This window comes from Ctenopharyngodon idella, chromosome 22 (genome assembly GCF_019924925.1).
Source record: "Ctenopharyngodon idella isolate HZGC_01 chromosome 22, HZGC01, whole genome shotgun sequence".
In the NCBI taxonomy this organism is placed as follows: domain Eukaryota; kingdom Metazoa; phylum Chordata; class Actinopteri; order Cypriniformes; family Xenocyprididae; genus Ctenopharyngodon; species Ctenopharyngodon idella.
The window spans coordinates 27,056,617-27,075,461 of record NC_067241.1 but is presented as its reverse complement, the minus strand read 5'-3'; the positions used below and the strand labels follow the sequence as shown (position 1 = coordinate 27,075,461).

At 35.2% G+C, this 18,845-nt stretch overlaps 1 protein-coding gene across 2 annotated transcripts in view; it reads left to right on the top strand.

Annotated features, from left to right (window-relative positions):
- nkain4 (sodium/potassium transporting ATPase interacting 4) overlaps positions 1-18,845 on the top strand; it is an 81,076-nt gene that overhangs the window by 19,648 nt on the left and 42,583 nt on the right. For both annotated transcript variants that reach the window (XM_051880373.1, XM_051880372.1), the window contains exons 2-3: positions 10,041-10,178; positions 17,939-18,019. In XM_051880373.1, the coding sequence (XP_051736333.1) occupies positions 10,041-10,178; positions 17,939-18,019 (219 nt within the window). The remainder of the gene's footprint in view (positions 1-10,040; positions 10,179-17,938; positions 18,020-18,845) is intronic.

Sequence of the window (18,845 nt, the reverse complement as noted above, 5' to 3'; positions counted from 1 at the left end):
GTACAAGCTGTAATCGCATGTTGTGATGTCCTAACTAACGGCTTTATCAGCTGGACAGCTAACTGTGATTGGAGCAGTTAATTACTGCAAATAAAGACGAATTATGATGGATTTTACAATGATGAATGCCACAGGGACTTAATTACAACACATTTTGATGAAAGACATCCTGGCAGCTGTTGCAGTTTTGCTGTGGCTTGGAATAAAATGCAATCGTTGCGTTTAGCTTCAGAGGGAATGTGTTTCAATAGTGTTATCATAGTTTGTGAAATAAAAATGAATTTTGTCAGTTTTCATTGAATTAACATTGGGTTTGAAGTAAATCCCACAGATTTAGTTCAGAACTGCAGTAGTAAAATGAAAGTAATGTTCAGATGCTCTTTTGCTTTTTGAAGGCATCTAATTGTTCATTTTGTGTGCGGTCTGAGGCTGAGACTAGAAATGACTTCATGGAATAGATTTCCAGCTATTGGAAAGAAACGGAGGGTCATGGAAAGGCTTGAGTTGTTCAGATCTGTGTCTGTGTGGTGTTTGTACAGCAGGCTTGTTATCAAGGATGGAAAACAGCCACCTCTTTATCAGTAGGAAGGATGGGGCAGAAAAAGAGGTGACCTCCCCAAGGTTTTGGCTGATCTCTCTGATGTGGGTCACAAGAAGGAGGGGAGGGGACGGGATGGATAGATGGATGCCGTCACGGGTCACGGTCTGGAAATCACACCCTCACCATCATTCAGAAACACAGAGGGTGGTGTGTGTGTGTGTGTGTGTGTCTCAATGGCTTTTTAAACATATACCATATGTTTTATGCTATTTTTGCAGGATACTACATTTGAAGAATGCTGTATCCCACAATGCAATATGCATGGTTATCCATTTTGATGGTCAAATGAAGCAGTATCAAATGTGATTACATGATCACACTGTCCAAAAATTTGATCTGATACAGAATTGGCTTTAAAATTCTATAGATAATTCTCTATTTAGAATATTCTCTATTTAGAAATCTCTATTCTAAATTCTCTATTATTATGTATTCTCTATTCTAAATAAATCTCTTAATAAAAGTCTTACTGACCCCAAAGTTTTGAATGGTAGTGCTAAAAATGTAGTATACAGTTGAAATGTTAGTGTTGCATATTGCATAGTGTGTCACAAAGTAGGCCTATATATGGGTCAATGACGTGAGGGGTAGTTTTTTTGTCCGAAGGCCTTAATAATAATAATAAAAAACAAAGATATGACATCCAAAGTATGTAAGGTAGTACAACTAGATCTCTTTTATTGAATCCAAAAGGTTTTAATTATATTTTGCTACATATAAAGGTATTTTAAAGATTTTCAAGTGTCAAAAGGTCATTCGGTTTAACCGTCCAAAGGCCAATACAGCCATTTCATTTGTGACTAAAATGTAATAAATGTATGTATTTTTTATTCTGGCATGATTTTATAACATCATATGTCAACATAGTGCAAAATGGTATTAAAATTATGTGTAGAAGTCGTTACTTTGTTATGAGAAATAATGTCTGGAAAAATGAATTTCATTGATGTCATTCAGAGTAACCAATATAAAAGGACCATTTTAGATCAAGTCATGTGTTCAATATCATGTGACAGGATGTGACATCATTTAGACACACATGGTTATGAAGCAAAGTTACTAACTCTCTTTTAACTATTAGAAAAATTCATGTTTTCACTTGCTTATACGCATGTCCCGAAACATCAGGTCATTCAGTACAACCGCTATAAAACATGGAAAATGTTGTAATATTTTAAAAACTTGTACTAAATATAAAATGTTTGATTGTCCTTTTGCTAGCTAGCTAGATATCAGCCTGTTAGCATTGTTTGAAATATCGTCATTCGGTATAACCAAAAGTGTCATTCGGTAAAACCAAAATGTTGGTTAAACCGAATGACTTTTTTGGTGACAAATTTTGTCCATCTTGTAATAAATGACAAAAGCAGTGTTAATTGATTATAAAAAAAACCACATAATCTCATTGTTAACACTTCAAAATTAATTATCTCTCCATTGTTTTTTACACTTTTAAAAACCTTATTCGTCAATGACCCATATAATAGGTTATATAACAGGATTTTTCTTGTTTACTAAGCAGCTGTGCAGATTTATTAGCCGTGAACAAAAGCTCTTTTGATTGTTACTTAGGATTTAGAGAAATGCAAAACTTATTTCCTTCTCTTATTGGACTCTCTTATTGAACTATTCCCAACTCTACCCTCATTGTCCCACCCTAGTAGTAAAAATCTTCTCAGAATGATTTGAAGGATTACACACACACTTTTATGGGATTTGCTCCAATTTAAACAGATGATTACCGCAGCGGAGCATGGCCTCATGGTAATCGATCAGGGACAAAAAGGTGCATTACACAAGTTGATTTGTGGGCTAGCTGAAGCTAATCTAGGGGAAATGGCTGGTTTAAGGAGCGGGAGTGAATTTGATATGATGGAGATCGGAATACTTTGCCAGGAACCTCTGCTTCATCTTTCAGCCTCTAAAAGCATTCCGCCATTCCTGCACGTGCTAATGAGTCCCACAAGTCAAAGAGAGCGTTTCCTCCTCCATCATTAGCTGTTTACTGCATGTGTGAAATGCTAAACATGCCATCTCTTGATGTCTCACACTTTCTAGAGGTTGCTGCGTCTAGTGTTTACTGTACAGTTGTAAGCATCTGTGGCAGGCCAGTGATGGTGTAAAAATTGTTTTTGTTTAGTAGCATCAGTTTGTTTGAACAGGCCTTAAAGGGGGAATTCACTGCTGGCAAGATGAGCTTTTAAAGTCCCCCTGTGGTGAAAATCAAGTTTTTAATGTTGTTTATATGTCTATGTGGTGTTTTTAGTATGCTTTAAGACAAACCATGTGCAATTTCATAAGTCAACACCATTGCTGAGTATTTTCTCTTTAAAACTGCAGTGATCTACAGACAGTTTCAAAAACGCGGTTTGAAATTGCTGCTGTCTATGACGTCACAAACTACCTTGTAACCAATCACGTCAACGTGCGGGCAGGCTTTAGCATATCATTAACTATGAATGCTCTGAAGCAAGAGAGTCTCAAGAATAGCCAGGTTATCCTAGTATATTTTTCTGTTCATATGAAAAATCAGGTAGATTTAACAATATAGCAGGTGAATTATGTATATGATGTATATTATGATGTTACGATGAACTATATGCGGTTCTCCACTGACGTTCTGAGTTGTTCAAAGTGTTTCTAAGGATACTGATTGTTAAAAGATAGCTGTCTGACTCGCGAACGGGAACATATTTTGTGTAACATTAGCAACACATTATTAGCAGCTGTTTGATAACGCAGTCAAGCAAAAGGCTAATCATATTAATTACTGTTATGTGTCTGATTTTTTTACCTCAGTAAGTTGACCAAGTGGATCTCTGAGCTCATGCGAGTGAGTGGAGACGGGGCTAATTAGCATATTCATAGATCCTCATATACTAAATATAAGGCAAGGGTGTGGAGTTACATTCAAGCTGTTTTAATTTTTTTCCATAGGAAAAAAATGTTTAAATATGTCATTTTGGTGATCAAAGATGAGTTTTACGGAATAAAATTATTGACTACAGGAGGACTTTGATAAAACCTGACTTTCTATGCTGTAGAAATGCTGATTTCCTATTTTTTTAAGTCTGTGCTACGTGGCTAGAGAATACAGAGAAAAAGAAAGCCTGAAGCTCTCCAGTCTGACGTCTCAATTAGTTTGAGATCTGTACCCTCAGCCTCAGCTGACCTGACCACATTTTCTCCTATTAATCTGTTCATACACCTGGACGACCCCAAAACCCAACCCAACACACTTCTCTACAGCCTGGATAGAAATCGCACTCAAACTCTGAAGCTGTTCCAAAACTCTACAACCACAATCACACCTCCTGCCAAATTCCAATCTAATTCCAGCACTGGCCAATAACAGTCTTTCCCAAGTTTTGGCTTCTCAAACCATTACTGATGGTCGTCCTGTTGTGTTTTCCTTCTGTGTGTCCTTAGAGTTGATTTGATTTGTGAGAATTTGGACGCCATTATCTTGTGAGTACTGTACTGTGGTCAGTATTCAGTGTTTCTCACTGGCGGGTGAGAGTCTGGCCACTAAATATCTGTGCCAAATTTAAGTAAGCTGAATTGAAGAAAAGCAGTAGTGAAACCAAGTCAAAATGAAATAAAATTGGGTTAGGAAAATAGGTTTTTAATTGCTTTCTTAGTACATGTTCCTGGTCTTATTTTGCAAAATGTAACAACTTGCTCCATATCTTATGCCGGGTTTACACAATATCAGCCCATTCTTAGCACAATCCATTTGACGTAGGGTGCTGTAATGATTCGTAAATGACACTGGGCTTCGGGACGCAAGAATCGATCGTTTTATCTCGTATAATGTGTCATAGCGGATGACAACCACGTCTGTGACCCTTCGCGACGTCCTGACAGAATGACTAGCATGTTTAATTTTATTTTCTGTCCTGCACAATGGGTTTCATCACATCTGTGACGTTAACCAATAGGAGCACAGAAGCTCTTTCGTACACAACTTTCAAACAAACTTGCTGCTAAGTGGAATTATACAACAGAGGAAAGGTTTGTGGAGCTCTAGCAACAATTCTCCTGCTTGTATGATGCTTTACCCCAAAAACAAATGTTTTATTGCATTATATTATGACCAGCCTGCTTTTATGACCATATTATTTGAGAAAATATATGGCATATTTGTACTTTAATTTAATTTAATTATTTATTTATTTATTTATTTTGCCACACCACCACTATCAAAATGCAAATAAAAAGGAGAGAAAATAAATAGGAGAAGGTCCTAAAACAGGCCTAATGTTTTATATATATTGAAAATAAAATTGTTGTTGGATTTACTTTGAAACAATTTTCACTCAGAAATTGCTAGTAAATTTCACAAATAATTACAAAGAAATGGCAAGTAACACATTGAATTAAACATGACAAAACTGAAATAGTATTTTCTTGTAAAATGTACTCCAAAAATCTTTAGTGTATGCAAGTATTATTTCCCCTAGACAATTATTATTTTCCCCTAGACATGCTACAACTCATGGGTCCAAACTTTTGACTTAGCAAGGCATCACTTTCCTATGGAAGTTTGTTTCCACCACTAAATGAACAATTAAAAAAAAAAAGGTAATTGCGACTTATCTCACAATTCTGACTTTTTTCCTCAGAATTGCAAGATTTAAACTCGCAATTGCATAATGTGTTTTTTCTCGCAATTCTGACTTTATAACTCACAATTGTGTTTATATCTCACAATTCTGAGAAAAAAAAGTCAGAATTGTGAGATAAAAAGTAGTTCCTCATGCAGTCACTCGTAATGGAACAGACTTCTGTTTTATCTGTCAGTTTCTTCTTTCTTTATTCTCCCTCTCTGTGATTTGTCACTTGTTTTTATTGACATTCAACCTGTCTGTTTCCACATCACTTCATCTTCTTCATTGTATCCTTTTTCCACTCTCATCTGTAGTCATTTTCTCCTCATCCATCACCCACTCCTTTTGTTTTTTGTCACTTCCTGCCCCCTCCACTCCTGTGTGTGTGTATTTGTGATCTCCTCCTGCTGTCTGCTCCACACATTGTCCAAGATGTTCAGCTCTGATCAAGCCATCATGGCAGATGCTTAATTGTGTCTGCCAGGTCTGTGATGTGCTGACAGTCCCACAATCCCCTGGCACTCGTGCTCATATAGGGCGCTGGTCTTTGTCAGGCGGGATGCTGCGTTTCCTGGCATTTAGCTCTGAAATGTCAGCAAGACAGACAGGAAGTAAATAGAAGGGGACTAGTTTCTAAGTGCAGAATCCAAGCTTTCAGGTTTGTTTGTTAAATTACTTACTTAGGATGGTGCCTCAACACAATGTCCGTTTTGATCTTTCTGTGCTACTTTGACTGGAGGTTTTTTTTTTTTTTTCCCAGTCCTGCTAGTAACAAACATTATGTGTGGTTTCAATACCCGTTCACACCAAGGACGATAAATATAATAACGATATAGTTCTAAAAATTGTTCATGTAAAAGAATAGCAGAGTCCACACCACAACTAAAACGATAACGGCACAGACAAACAATATCGTTGGAATCACTTTCAGAACGATTTTTTTTTTTTTTTTTTCAGCTGATGAATGAAAAAACATTGACAGCCAATCAGAATACACCTGCCTTTAAAAAGCTTGAGCATTTAAAGTGGCAGACGACAATAAATCTGGACACTAATATAGTTATCATTATAGTTGTCTTAGTTCATAAAAATGAGTATTCTGTCATCATTTACTCGCCCTCATGTCGCTCCAAACCTAGTCTGAACACAAAATTAGATATTTTGAAGAATGTCCATGCTGCTTTTTTCCATACAATGAAAGCAGACCACGACCAGGTTAGCCAAAAGTGTTAAAAAAAGCACCATTAAAGTATCATAAATTAGTCCATACAACTTGTTGTGCAAGTTTTTTGGAATACAATAGTTTTGTTTGAGGAACAGACTGAAATTTAAATTGTTATTCTGTGAAAATCTTTGTTTGCTGTAGGTTCTTGTTCACTGTTCAATGAAAGATTCTTTGGGGAGCCAAAAATGGTTCCTCTATGGCATCACATTATTATTTTTAATTGTGTGTCCTCATAATCTTTAGTCAAAATAACTTCCCCTCCATCTTGCAGCGACGTCTCTTCTCTGATGATGTGTTTAATAGCGTGAGGGCGGGACAACCTGTCAATCACGTGAGATCCACCAATAGCAAACCACAACCAATCAATTCCCCGTGGACAAAATCAAGTCCCGTCCTACATTTTTTCTTGTTTGAAAAGTTATTTCACTTGGATATACGTCACAATAGGAAAGAAAATATTATCCGTTAAGTTCCGTTTCATGCTGACTCTAAACCCCAAAAATACAGCTTTTGAATAAGTGTTAATAAGATACTGTAGTCATCTCTAGCTCGCCTACATGCATCACTATGATGAATTACACAATATTTTAATCTCATTCTGTTTGACATTTAATTGGCATTTATGACTGCAGGATTATTCTCAGTGCAATTCAATAAAAGTGTAAAAGAGGGTTGTTTAATTAGACCAACATTGTTTCCATTTCATTGCCATCTATCACAGCATTATTTTCTTTTGCAAGCAGTGCAGGTTTCCACCTCTTTTCCTCTTTCATCATCTCACAGCATGCAGCCGTCGGCCCGCCAGCTCACAACACGCGTCACACTCTCATTGAATTCTCATTAAACAGCCCTTTAAAGTGAGTCCCACGGGAGGCGGCGGGATGCAGTCACATGTCTGTAGCTCACCATCCTTGTGTTCCACAGTTAAGGGTCTGTGTCGATACACTCTTGAGTAAATTCTTGCTAGAATGAGAAAAGAAAAAAAACAGGAATTTTAAGAGCCAGTTTGAGATGCTTGATTCTTAATCAGAGATGATTCTTTAAAAACAGGTAAAGTTCTCTTAGGAAATAGTAATTAACTCACGTTAACTCATGTTTTATTGCTGAGTTTCAAAATCAAAATTCTCTTCTAAAACACTTTTTCTGATTAGATTTCCCACTGCATATTTGTTTTTTCTGTGTTAACATTTATTTGCATATTTATAAGCTTAATAATGTTAATTGGACAGGCGCATCACATGACAAGCACAGACACTTTAATAACTGATTGTCCATCTGTAGAAAATGTCTCATCACTCCCTCCTATCAAATAGAGAATGTTTCCCTAATGTTAGTGTATGGTTCCACTTTGATTATTTGCTGATGTTATTATTTTTAGAACCATAAATTAATGTTCCCAGAATGTTGCAGGAAGGTTTTTGTGTTTGGTGTGAAGAGAAAGTGTGGACTGTGAACATCTCAAAATTGCAATAAATCAAGGTCGCCACAACAGCCTCTTAAACATCTACAAACACCCAAGTCTCAGTTAAGCTCAAGTGCTCAAAAAGGCCATAAGTAAACCAATATCCTTCAAAAAGGTCAATGTAACAGATAAATCGAAGTAAAATGAAATAGTCAAAGCCAACTTGCACTGGACATGCTGGTTTCAGCCTCATCACCGACTGCAGTCATGACCTCATCTCAAAAATTAAACACCTGCGATTCACAACTACAGTACCTGCTAATGCACTCGCATTCACGTAAAGTAGCCTTGTTGACAAGTTTGGGTGAGTAAGGGCAAAACGCACAAGATATAGTACCTTCAATGCCCTGTAGATGGCAATATCACTTAATTTGTAGCAGAAATAAACTGCTGCAGAAAAAGTTAGGTGCCATGCAAAATGTTACAAATGCATTAACCATTACAAACATATTGGATTAAAGAGTACATAGTCAAGTAGAGATTAAAAGTTGCTAAAATATTTGATACTCAGTAAAAATATAAAGTAGCCAAAAAGATGCTTAAGTAAAGTAACTAATTACATTTACTCAAGTAATTTGCACCACTGGTGTGTGACAATCTAATAAAAACATTCCCCAATGGTTATTTTATTTGATTATCAACAACATAAGGAGAAGCAAAAATTGATAAGGGGGTCCTGATTTCACTTTTTTAACTTTAGTTAGTGAGTAATGTTGCTGTTTGAGCATAAAAAACATCTGCAAAGTTGCGACACTCAAAGTTCAATGCAAAGGGGGAGATATTTTCTTTTACAGAAATTGCTTTTTAAGGACTACAACAAACGGCTGGTAGGGACTACAACAAGCTTCTTCCTGGGTTGGTGACATCACAAACCCTAAAATTTACATAATCCCTGCCCATGAAAACATGCAACAAAGGGGGTGAGGCCATGTTGGGCTGCTTTAGAGAAGAGGACAAGTTGTTGTAGTAGAGTGTTGCTACCATGCAGTCATTTTACACCAGACTGCTTCACAAACGAGTGTCAATTCAATGCTGGATTTTCACAAAAGATCAACATGACGACACATGCTAGTCGATGAGTTGAATCAACTCCACAGCAACTACATAAATTAATCCACTAACCATTCAGAAACGTCCAGTTTCATTCTAAAAGTTGTAACTTCTTCCTGAGTCTCCCCATCAGTGTCCGACTCCGGTTTGAACAATGTAAGGCTGAACACCGTTACTGACAATCCTCATTTTGGCTGCGTGAGATTCTCCAGCTTTGTTGTTGTTGAGAAACCGAAGCACAAGCTGGTAAAGCTCCGCCCTCTTCTGGAAAGGGGTCCGGGAGCAGCAGCTCATTTGCATTTAAAGGGACGCACACAAAAATGGCGTGTTTTTGCTCATACCCAAATAGGGGCAAATTTGACACGCTATAATAAATGATCTGTGGGGTATTTTGAGCTGAAACTTCAGACAAATTCTCAGGACACCAGAGACTTATATTACATGATGTAAAAGGGGCATTATAGGTCCCCTTTAACTGTAAGTAAACATACTTGCCGTCATGTTCGATATGTTTAGATGCTGAATATTTAATGAAAGTTTTGAGGAAGTTTATGATTGGTTATCTGTTGCTAAACGACTCAGGCACCACAATTATGGCTGAGGGTTATGTGTAGGTTAAAAAGGCTGAAAGATGCAGATAAAATTGATAGTACGTATGCCATTATTGAAATGATCAGGCATTTTCCACTCTCTCCAAATGTATGGCAATAAACATTGTTCTGTTCAAGTTTTGTGCATCTGAAAGGTGTTTGATGTTGTGCTTGAACAGCTCCATATATTTTTAGTGTCATTATTTCACAGATCATTTGAATTTGAAAGAATCATTACTGAGATGTTCTGGTGTTCTAGTTTCTGCAAAAAAAAACAAACAAAAAAACAAACTTGTTTGCAGTTTACGAGTTTGATACCTAAAGAAGTCTTTTGTGTCAAAAACCCTTTGATAGTCCTCCAGCCAAAATGATCAAAGACTAAAAGGAAAAAAGTGATCATGCAAATTAGTTGTTCCAGTATTCTTTAAGCTTGTTTTTCAAATCATTCCTCATCTGAATCATTCATGTAAATATCTGTCATCTCTCTCTCTCTCTCTCTCAGATGGTGGCATTAGAGAGGCAGGTGTTTGATTTCTTGGGCTATCAGTGGGCTCCTATCCTTGCTAACTTCTTCCACATCCTGGTTGTCATCCTGGGCCTGTTTGGCACCATTCAGTACAGACCTCGCTACATAGTGGTGGTAAGTGATGCTTTTAATTAATCATAACCAAGTAAATCTCACAAAAACAGCTTGGGTCGGTTAGCAGCTTAAATATATTTCAGTTTATTGCCATGCAACATTTCTCATTTTTGTTCAGTTTAAGTTTTAAGTTTTTATTTGAGCTTTATTTCAATGAACAGAAATGTTTTTAATAGTTCTAGTTAACGATAGTAACCCTAATGTATATGTTTATATTGCATCAAGATAACAGGAATATTTTTTTGATTCCCCAAACCATGCTAAAAATCAGACAGTTTTTTAGAAATGCTTATATGCAAATAATGTTTGCGGCACATGCAAATCTGCTTACTGTTGATCAAAGACAGCAGGCCTCTGAAGCAGAGCTGAACGCAGTCCTCTGCTGATAATGGACTCTGGCACACAGCCCCACAGACACTGAACCGGCCTTATACTTTGACACATTGTATGGCATTTTAATCCCCTAAATCTGCAACTAATTACCATGAATTAAATGATTATTGTCCAGCTCCCTTCAGTTCCTCACTGGGTCAATCCATGTTGCAGCTTCACTTCAAGTTCAACAGGATTATCAAGCCTTTGGTTTAGTTGATGAGACGGGAAGCAAACTATTTTAGCTATTTCAGTTTTTAAATAGTCAATAGCCTTCAGTTTACATCATTACTCAGTAAAACCATGGCTATGTTTGAAATAGCATAATATGCTAATTTTTATTATTGCTACATTAATTTATATTCTAATTTATTTCTGTATATAGTATACTCTACAAAAGTATGTCAATTTTCTGCATGGTTCGCAAAACAATGACCTGCTAAATTTGCCAAAATGTGTAAATTACGTGGAAGAATATATTCCACAATGCAATGTACCTGTTCTTCCATTTTCAGCATGACAATGAACAAGTAATATTAGAAAAATTAAAAAATATTTTAAAAATGCTTAATGACCACGTTTATTTCCAAAATGATGCCTAGATGCTGTATGAAATTTAGTCATGTGACAACAATGCTGCATACTATTGTTTGAAACATTTATTGTTGCAAAATGCATACTTTTTCATTTACTGTCAAATATGCATTGTATTTTGCTCAGTATGCACTAAATAAATTCCTTTGGTGTGTAATGTTGCTGTTTGAGCCTGAAAAAGTTCTGTAAAGCACAAAGTCACTCCATGGAAGTTACTCTCTATATCAGTATAAACACACTGTAAAAAAATATTTTCATGATTTGTTATCACTACATTTTTTTCTTTTGTCAAATCAACTTAGATCATTAATGTGGTTCAAATAGCATAATATGTTGAGTTTCTGTTGATTAAACCAATCGCCTTCGTTGTATTAACTCAAATTTTTAATTTCAGTAAACTCAAAATTTAAAGGCAACCACAGGTAAGTTAAACCAGCAATTCTTTTTTTTACAGTGAACTCTCTGAAACACCTCCATTGTAGTCTTGAGTTTTCTTCCATGAATGAAGACGTCACACTATTCCTCACTTAAATAATTCCCGCCCACGGCATATGCAATAATAAAGGGTGCGAGGCCTGGTTGAGTTATGTTGAAACTGGTGGCTAAGGTAAGGGACGTGACATTTTCCAAACACGCTTGAAGTGATTGAAGTGATCAATCACAGCACACTAGTCCCGCCGACCAATCAGAGCACAATGCACTTATCAGCAGGAGGAGCTTCATAGAGACAAACTAAACAGCGTTACTGGCAGATTGGGAAGAATAATGTGAAAAATAACGTCTTTTTTGAACATTCAAGCTTAAAAATCTATTCTAGTGGAGCCCAAAAATGTGTTTAAATGGCTTGTTGAGCTGCAGGAATGGCCTCAAAAGACTTCATTTTGATTCTTCGCATAAATGTAAATAATAATGTGTATAAAACTCTGAAATCATTTAATGGAAGCACACAGCAAAATCTTAAGCAATTACTTTCCATTGAACTTTATAAATAATACACTTATCAACACCAAGTTGCTCTTATACTTAAGATTTACACATTTGATTGCACCAAAATGTGATAATTTCAAACACAAAATTGTCACATGGTGAGTAGATGTGTCAAGTTAACCAAAGTGACAAAAAGTTGAGAAGCCACAAATAGAACAAAGCCGTGAGAAAGTGTTGAAGACAGAAATGGTAGACTAGCCTGGAAGCAAGACTTGCGGTTCTGAGACTCCTGGGAATGGTGAGGAGTATTGCTCAGGCTTGTGTCCATATCATGTGTGATAGAGACTCATTCTGCTTCACAACAGGTTAAAATTACACTAGTCACCATATAATAGTGATTTGACATGTGAATCATGCTGTCTCAGGTGCATTGTTTCCCTTCAAGACATTCATCTTCTGAGAGACAGATGTATTAAAGGCTCAGTCCTGCTGACCTGTTTGTATTTTTTCTTGAGTCATGAATAGATACAGTATCCTGTCAAACAAGATAATCTGAGTTAAATACAACTTAACTTAACCCTTAAATGCATGAATGTTTTGCCAATCATTATTACATATTTGTGTCTTTAGCGAACTGGATCTATCTAACATCTATCTAACATGGATGGATCTCTAACTGCCGCAATAGTATAAAATTCTCTTGATAGTTTAATCTCAATTACAAAGGAATAAAATAAAGCATATTACCTTTTGGAGCTTGGAAGGGTTCAGTTTGAGCAAATGTTTTATACCATTCAGCACCCAGTACATTCAGCGCCTGGCTCATATTCGAAACCTCAAACATATTCTCAAAACTAACATTTTCAGCATCTTCAAAATCAATATTTTGATCGCTGACATCCTCTTCACTAGATCCACCATCAAGTGACAGTGATACTAACATTTGATTGTGTTCAGTACTTGCTCTGTAAATCGCTGAGCCATTTCAAGTTTTGATACTTCCTATTCTTTTGTTTTCTGCCTGCAGTAACTATGAGTGAAATATCACTTCATCATAGTGTATCAGACATTGCCACCTTGAGGAATAAAGGTGAATTGCACTTATTCAGTCATCAAAGATTCAATTATTTTTGTGCAGAAATAAAATATACTTAGACTATTACATACCTCGGGTCGCCAGCGACCCTATACACTTTTTTTTACCAAAAAAAACAGACATCCTTCTATACATTTTTGTTATACTTTTATTGTTATTGTTTATAATAAATAGATTGAGGAATACTAAGAAATTTGATGTCTAACTTTAAAAAAAGATTGAGGGGAAGGGGTTGATAAAGACTCGAGGTATTAATTTAAGTGTTAATTGACTCGTCCCTCAGTCAAAATTAAGTGCATATTTACACTTATAACATATTTACAATGTAAGTTGATGATGAACTTGAACCTGGGCATTTACGAGCAGAAATTTGAAGTTCTTGTTGTAAAGCACTTGCATAAATTATGTAGTTAAATTGTTTATCATTTGATCTGTATAGTTAGCTAAGTTCAGGGTTGCCAAAACTAGCCCAAAACTAGCCCAATCGCGTTTCAGGGGGGTCCCCTGGTAAAAACCACGTCCCATGGGGTAAAATCCACATTTTTTCACAGGGTTCCCCTGGTAAAATTAGCATTCCAGAGACTAAATATCATGTTAATGGGGTCGCTTCAACCCGCGGACATGAAAAACAACCCGTGGCAACTATGTTAAAGTAACACTGGCTAAGTTGTCCTTAGACGTAGGACTACTTTTCTCTGTGGGTGGATGAATCTTTGGTAATGTTACTAATTCCTTCGGATGGCATTGGCTCCATATAAACTTTTGCAAGTTTGCTCCATTTTAAACTTTGTGAGAAGCTCAGTTAAAGAAAAAGGCCTCAGACATCTTCTGATCTTTGTATCAGTGGAGGAATTCCCAGTGGGAGGGTGTTTTGAAAAAGATCTCTTTTGCAGTTTGGTGAAAATTGTTCTATAAATTCGTCTCAAACTGGTCTTCCGTAAGGGACTGACAGGAAACCTGAGATCCATTTTTACTCTTGCGTAGCTCTTTAGACTCCCCATGAGCACTGTCTGCTTCGTGATATTAACAAAAAATGTTTCTTTTTCTCTTTCTGAGAGTTTATAGCAGCAGGCTCAGGGTGGAGTGCTAATTCAGATTAACATTTCAATGGGATTTATAGGCTTGTGAAATCCTAATTGATGTTGTTTGTATGTGGTAAACAAAAGTACAAACGACCAGGAAGACACAAGGCTTGGTGTTCAAATGAGACGTTCTGCTATAAAAGAAGAAAAATCAGATCAAAGAAAGGTACAAATCTGGAGTTAAAAGATAAGAACCTGTTTAAAAGAAGGGCTCTAAATCCAAACACACTCACTGCAGATGTTTTCAAGCATCTACTTGTTTCCTCTGAGAAAACAGCTCTGATGTTACTGGTACTGGAACAGGTTAAGTTTTAACTTGTTCTAGATAGGTAATTGCCAGTTATCCCTTGCATAAAAGTACTCAAATGTGGTGGTAGAGAGGCACAGTGATGGAATTACCATGGTACTTTGATCTATACTATGGAACTGAATGATTTTATTGATATTGCGATCTAACGTGAAAATTGTCATCATTTAATCCTCTGTGGAACACATAATAAGAGATTATGAAAAATGTTTTTTCATACTATGAAAATCAATGGGGTCCACTGTTATTTTAGAGCTTTTTTCGTTGTATTGAAAAAGCTCTAAAGTTCCTCAAAATATCCTCTTTCATACTCTGCAGGAAAAAAAGAAAGTCATACAGATTTGTAATTGCATGAGTAAATGATAATATCCCTTTAAAAGTGTATGTTATGTATCACAACCATTTAAACATTTTTGAATAAATACAATTTTGTAATGATTTTAAAGAATATTATTATGTTCACCAAGGCTGCATTTATTTGATTCACAATACAGTAAAAACAGCAATATTGTGAAATATTATTACAATTTAAAATAACTGTTTTTTATTGTAATATATTTTAAAATGTAATTAATTCCTGTGATGCAAAGTTAAATTTTCAGCATCATTACTCCAGTCTTCAGTGTCACATGATCCTTCAGAAATCATTCTAATATGATGATTTGATGCTCAAGAAATATTATTATTATTATTATTATTATTAATGTTGAAAACTGCTTAATATTTTTGTGGAAACAATGATACACTACCATTTAAAAGTTTGGGCTTTTTTTAAAAAAATAAATCAATACTTTTTTTTCTGCATGGACACACTAAATTGATCGAAAGCATTTAAAAAGATTTCTGTTTCAAATAAATGCTGGTTTTTTTTTTGTTTTTTTTTACTTTCTATTCATCAAAGAATCCTGAAAAAAAGTGAAAGAGTTTCCACAAAAACATTAAGTAGGGAAAACTGTTTTCAACATTGATAATAATAAGAACCATTATTCATAATTGAGCACCAAAAATAATTCATGATAACTGAGCACAAAATGCGCGTAAAGAAAACATTTTGATGGCAGCATGTGAAGTACCAGTTTGGACATTTTTAAAACATTGCAAAGAGACATTCAGACGTGATAAAAACATTTTAAATAAACTTCTGCAACGTTGTGAAGACACATTTATAACGTAAAAAAAACCCCTAGACATCTGTCATATTAAATACGTCGGATTAAAACATTTTCACAACGTAAAAAAAAAAAAAGTTTTTACAACGTAGTTGTGTTTGCTGGAGACTTATTAGCCTATGTTGAAATAACAAGTTATTATGTTGAAATAACGAGTTATGTCGAAGTTACGACTTAATATCTCGAAATAACGACTTAATATCTTGAAATAATGAGTTGTCAAAATAACGATGTAATATCTCCAAATAACGACTTAATATCTCGAAATAATGAGTTATGTCGAAATAACGACTTAATATCTTGAAATAATGAGTTATGTCAAAATAACGATGTAATATCTCGAAATAAGGACTTAATATCTCGAAATAATGTTATGCCAAAATAGCGACTTAATATCTCTAAATAACGATATCTTATGTCGAAATAACTTAATATCTCGAAATAATGAGTTATGTTGAAATAACTCAATATCTCGAAATAATGAGTTATGTTGAAATAACCACTTAATATCTCGAAATAACGACTTAATATCTCAAAATAATGTTATGTCGAAAAAACAACTAATATCTCGAAATAATGAGTTATGTCAAAATAACTTAATATCTCGAAATAATGAGTTATGTCGAAATAATGACGTAATATGTCGAAATGACGTAATATCTCGAAATAATGTTATGCCGAAATAGCGACTTAATATCTCTAAATAATGAGTTATGTCAGGATAACAACTTAATATCTCGAAATAACGACTTAATATCTTGAAATAGCGAGATCTTATGTCGAAATGATGACTTGATATCTCGAAATAATGAGTTGTCAAAATAACGATGTAATATCTCCAAATAACGACTTAATATCTCGAAATAATGAGTTATGTCGAAATAACTCAATATCTCGAAATAATGAATTATGTTGAAATAACCACTTAATATCTCGAAATAACGACTTAATATCTCGAAATAATGAGTTATGTCAAAATAACTTAATATCTCGAAATGAGTTATGTCGAAATAATGACGTAATATGTCGAAATGACGTAATATCTCGAAATAATGTTATGCCGAAATAGCGACTTAATATCTCTAAATAATGAGTTATGTCAGGATAACAACTTAATATCTCGAAATAACGACTTAATATCTTGAAATAGCGAGATCTTATGTCGAAATGATGACTTGATATCTTGAAATAATGAGTTATGTCAAAATAACAAGATACTATGTTGAATTAACTTAATATCTCAAAATAACGAGATCTTATGTCGAAATAATGACTTAATATCTCGAAATAATGAGATATGTCGAAATAACGAGATGTCGAAATAAGTTATGTCGAAATAACGACTTAATATCTCAAAATAACGAGATCTTATGTCGAAATAATGACTTAATATCTCAAAATAATGAGTTGTCGAGATATGTCGAAATAACAAGTTATGATTGAAATAATGAGATGTCGAAATAATGACTTAATATCTCAAAATAATGACTTAATATCTCAAAATAACTAGATCTTATGTCGAAATAATGACTTAATATCTCAAAATAATGACTTAATATCTCAAAATAACTAGATCTTATGTCGAAATAATGACTTAATATCTCAAAATAATGAGTTATGTCGAAATAATGAGATATGTTGAAATAACAAGTTATTATGTCGAAATAACGAGAAGTTTTCTTTTTTCCCCCCACCATACAGTTCAGAGCTTACGTACATGTTAGAATATGTAGTAACGGAATAATGAACTGGAGTAATGATGCTGAAAATTCTTTCTGAAACTTTTGCATTGTTTTAAAATATATTCCAATATAAAACCGTTATTTTGAATTGTAATAATATTTCACAATGTTTAATTATAAATGCAGCCGTGATCATAAGATTATATATAACATTATTCTGAATTCTTAATTATTCCAAAGTTTTGTCCCGTAGTGTACACTGTCAAAAAAATAAATAAATAAATCCATAGAAAAACGGATAAAATCCTAGCAGAACCTTGTCCTCTGTTAACTCAGATATTTCCTTCAGCCCTATAACACAACACAATGAAATGGCTCATTCAAAATATGGGTAAAATACCTGTGAAAATACAGAGAATTCCTTCATATGAACAAAGTACATTGTGCTGTATTTTTACTGATGCTTTTTAGAGTGTAGTCTGTGTTTGAAGGTGGTATGTTGGAGTAATGAATTATCCGTCTTTTTGACAGTATACGGTGTGGACAGCATTGTGGGTGGCCTGGAACGTCTTTATCATCTGCTTCTACCTGGAGGTTGGAGGTCTGTCGAAGGTAAGAGAGATTCCCTCCTACAGTTACACATAGGTCAGCTGTCAATGTTTAGGAGTATGAGGCGTTTTATTGAACCTGTTTTACAGCTAAATGGCACCATTTATGTTGTATTTACAGACTGTCTGAGTCTTTATTTTTGTGTCTTTGTTTACCAAGTGTCTTACTCTTAGGTTTGCTTTGAACACACCAGAAACTGATACATTAAACAACAGATTTAGTGGCCATTCACACAGGTGACATTTTTCTATTCCACTGTGCTACTTTTCCATTGTTTTTCAATGTAAACATGCGCTAGACGGACGTCTTTAACCGCTGTGCTCGCGTCTCATGCATGATGTGGCATTCTAAAAACTTGGGGCCTTGGTCCGTTCCACTGACCCGCATCTCGAAGTTTTAACAGCAAAAACACATTCTGTGTGAACTGGCCTATAGAGTGTCTTGAAATCAGATGAAAGCTATTTGGAAAAACGATAGCAGAGAAAAGTTGTGCGTTATCCTTAAACCAAACCCATGATGCACTTCTCTCTACATGTGCTGACAGGTCATGGACACAAACACTCAGCCCAAAGTGTGAAAGCAGTGAGAAACAAGCCCGCTGTATAATTTACACATTCTACTCTCGGTGTGTGCTTGTTTACGACTCCTGCTTGGCCAGTTTCCTGGACTCAGATTTCTTGTTCCCACAATGAAACACACTTATCCGCTTTCAGAAGTTGGAGTGAGACTGGATGAAAACATCTTAAAGACTCAGATGCATGCTGAATAAATCTGGTAGATGTGTAATGAGCTGCTGTTTTATCAGAATTAACCTCTTTTGCACTGTTGT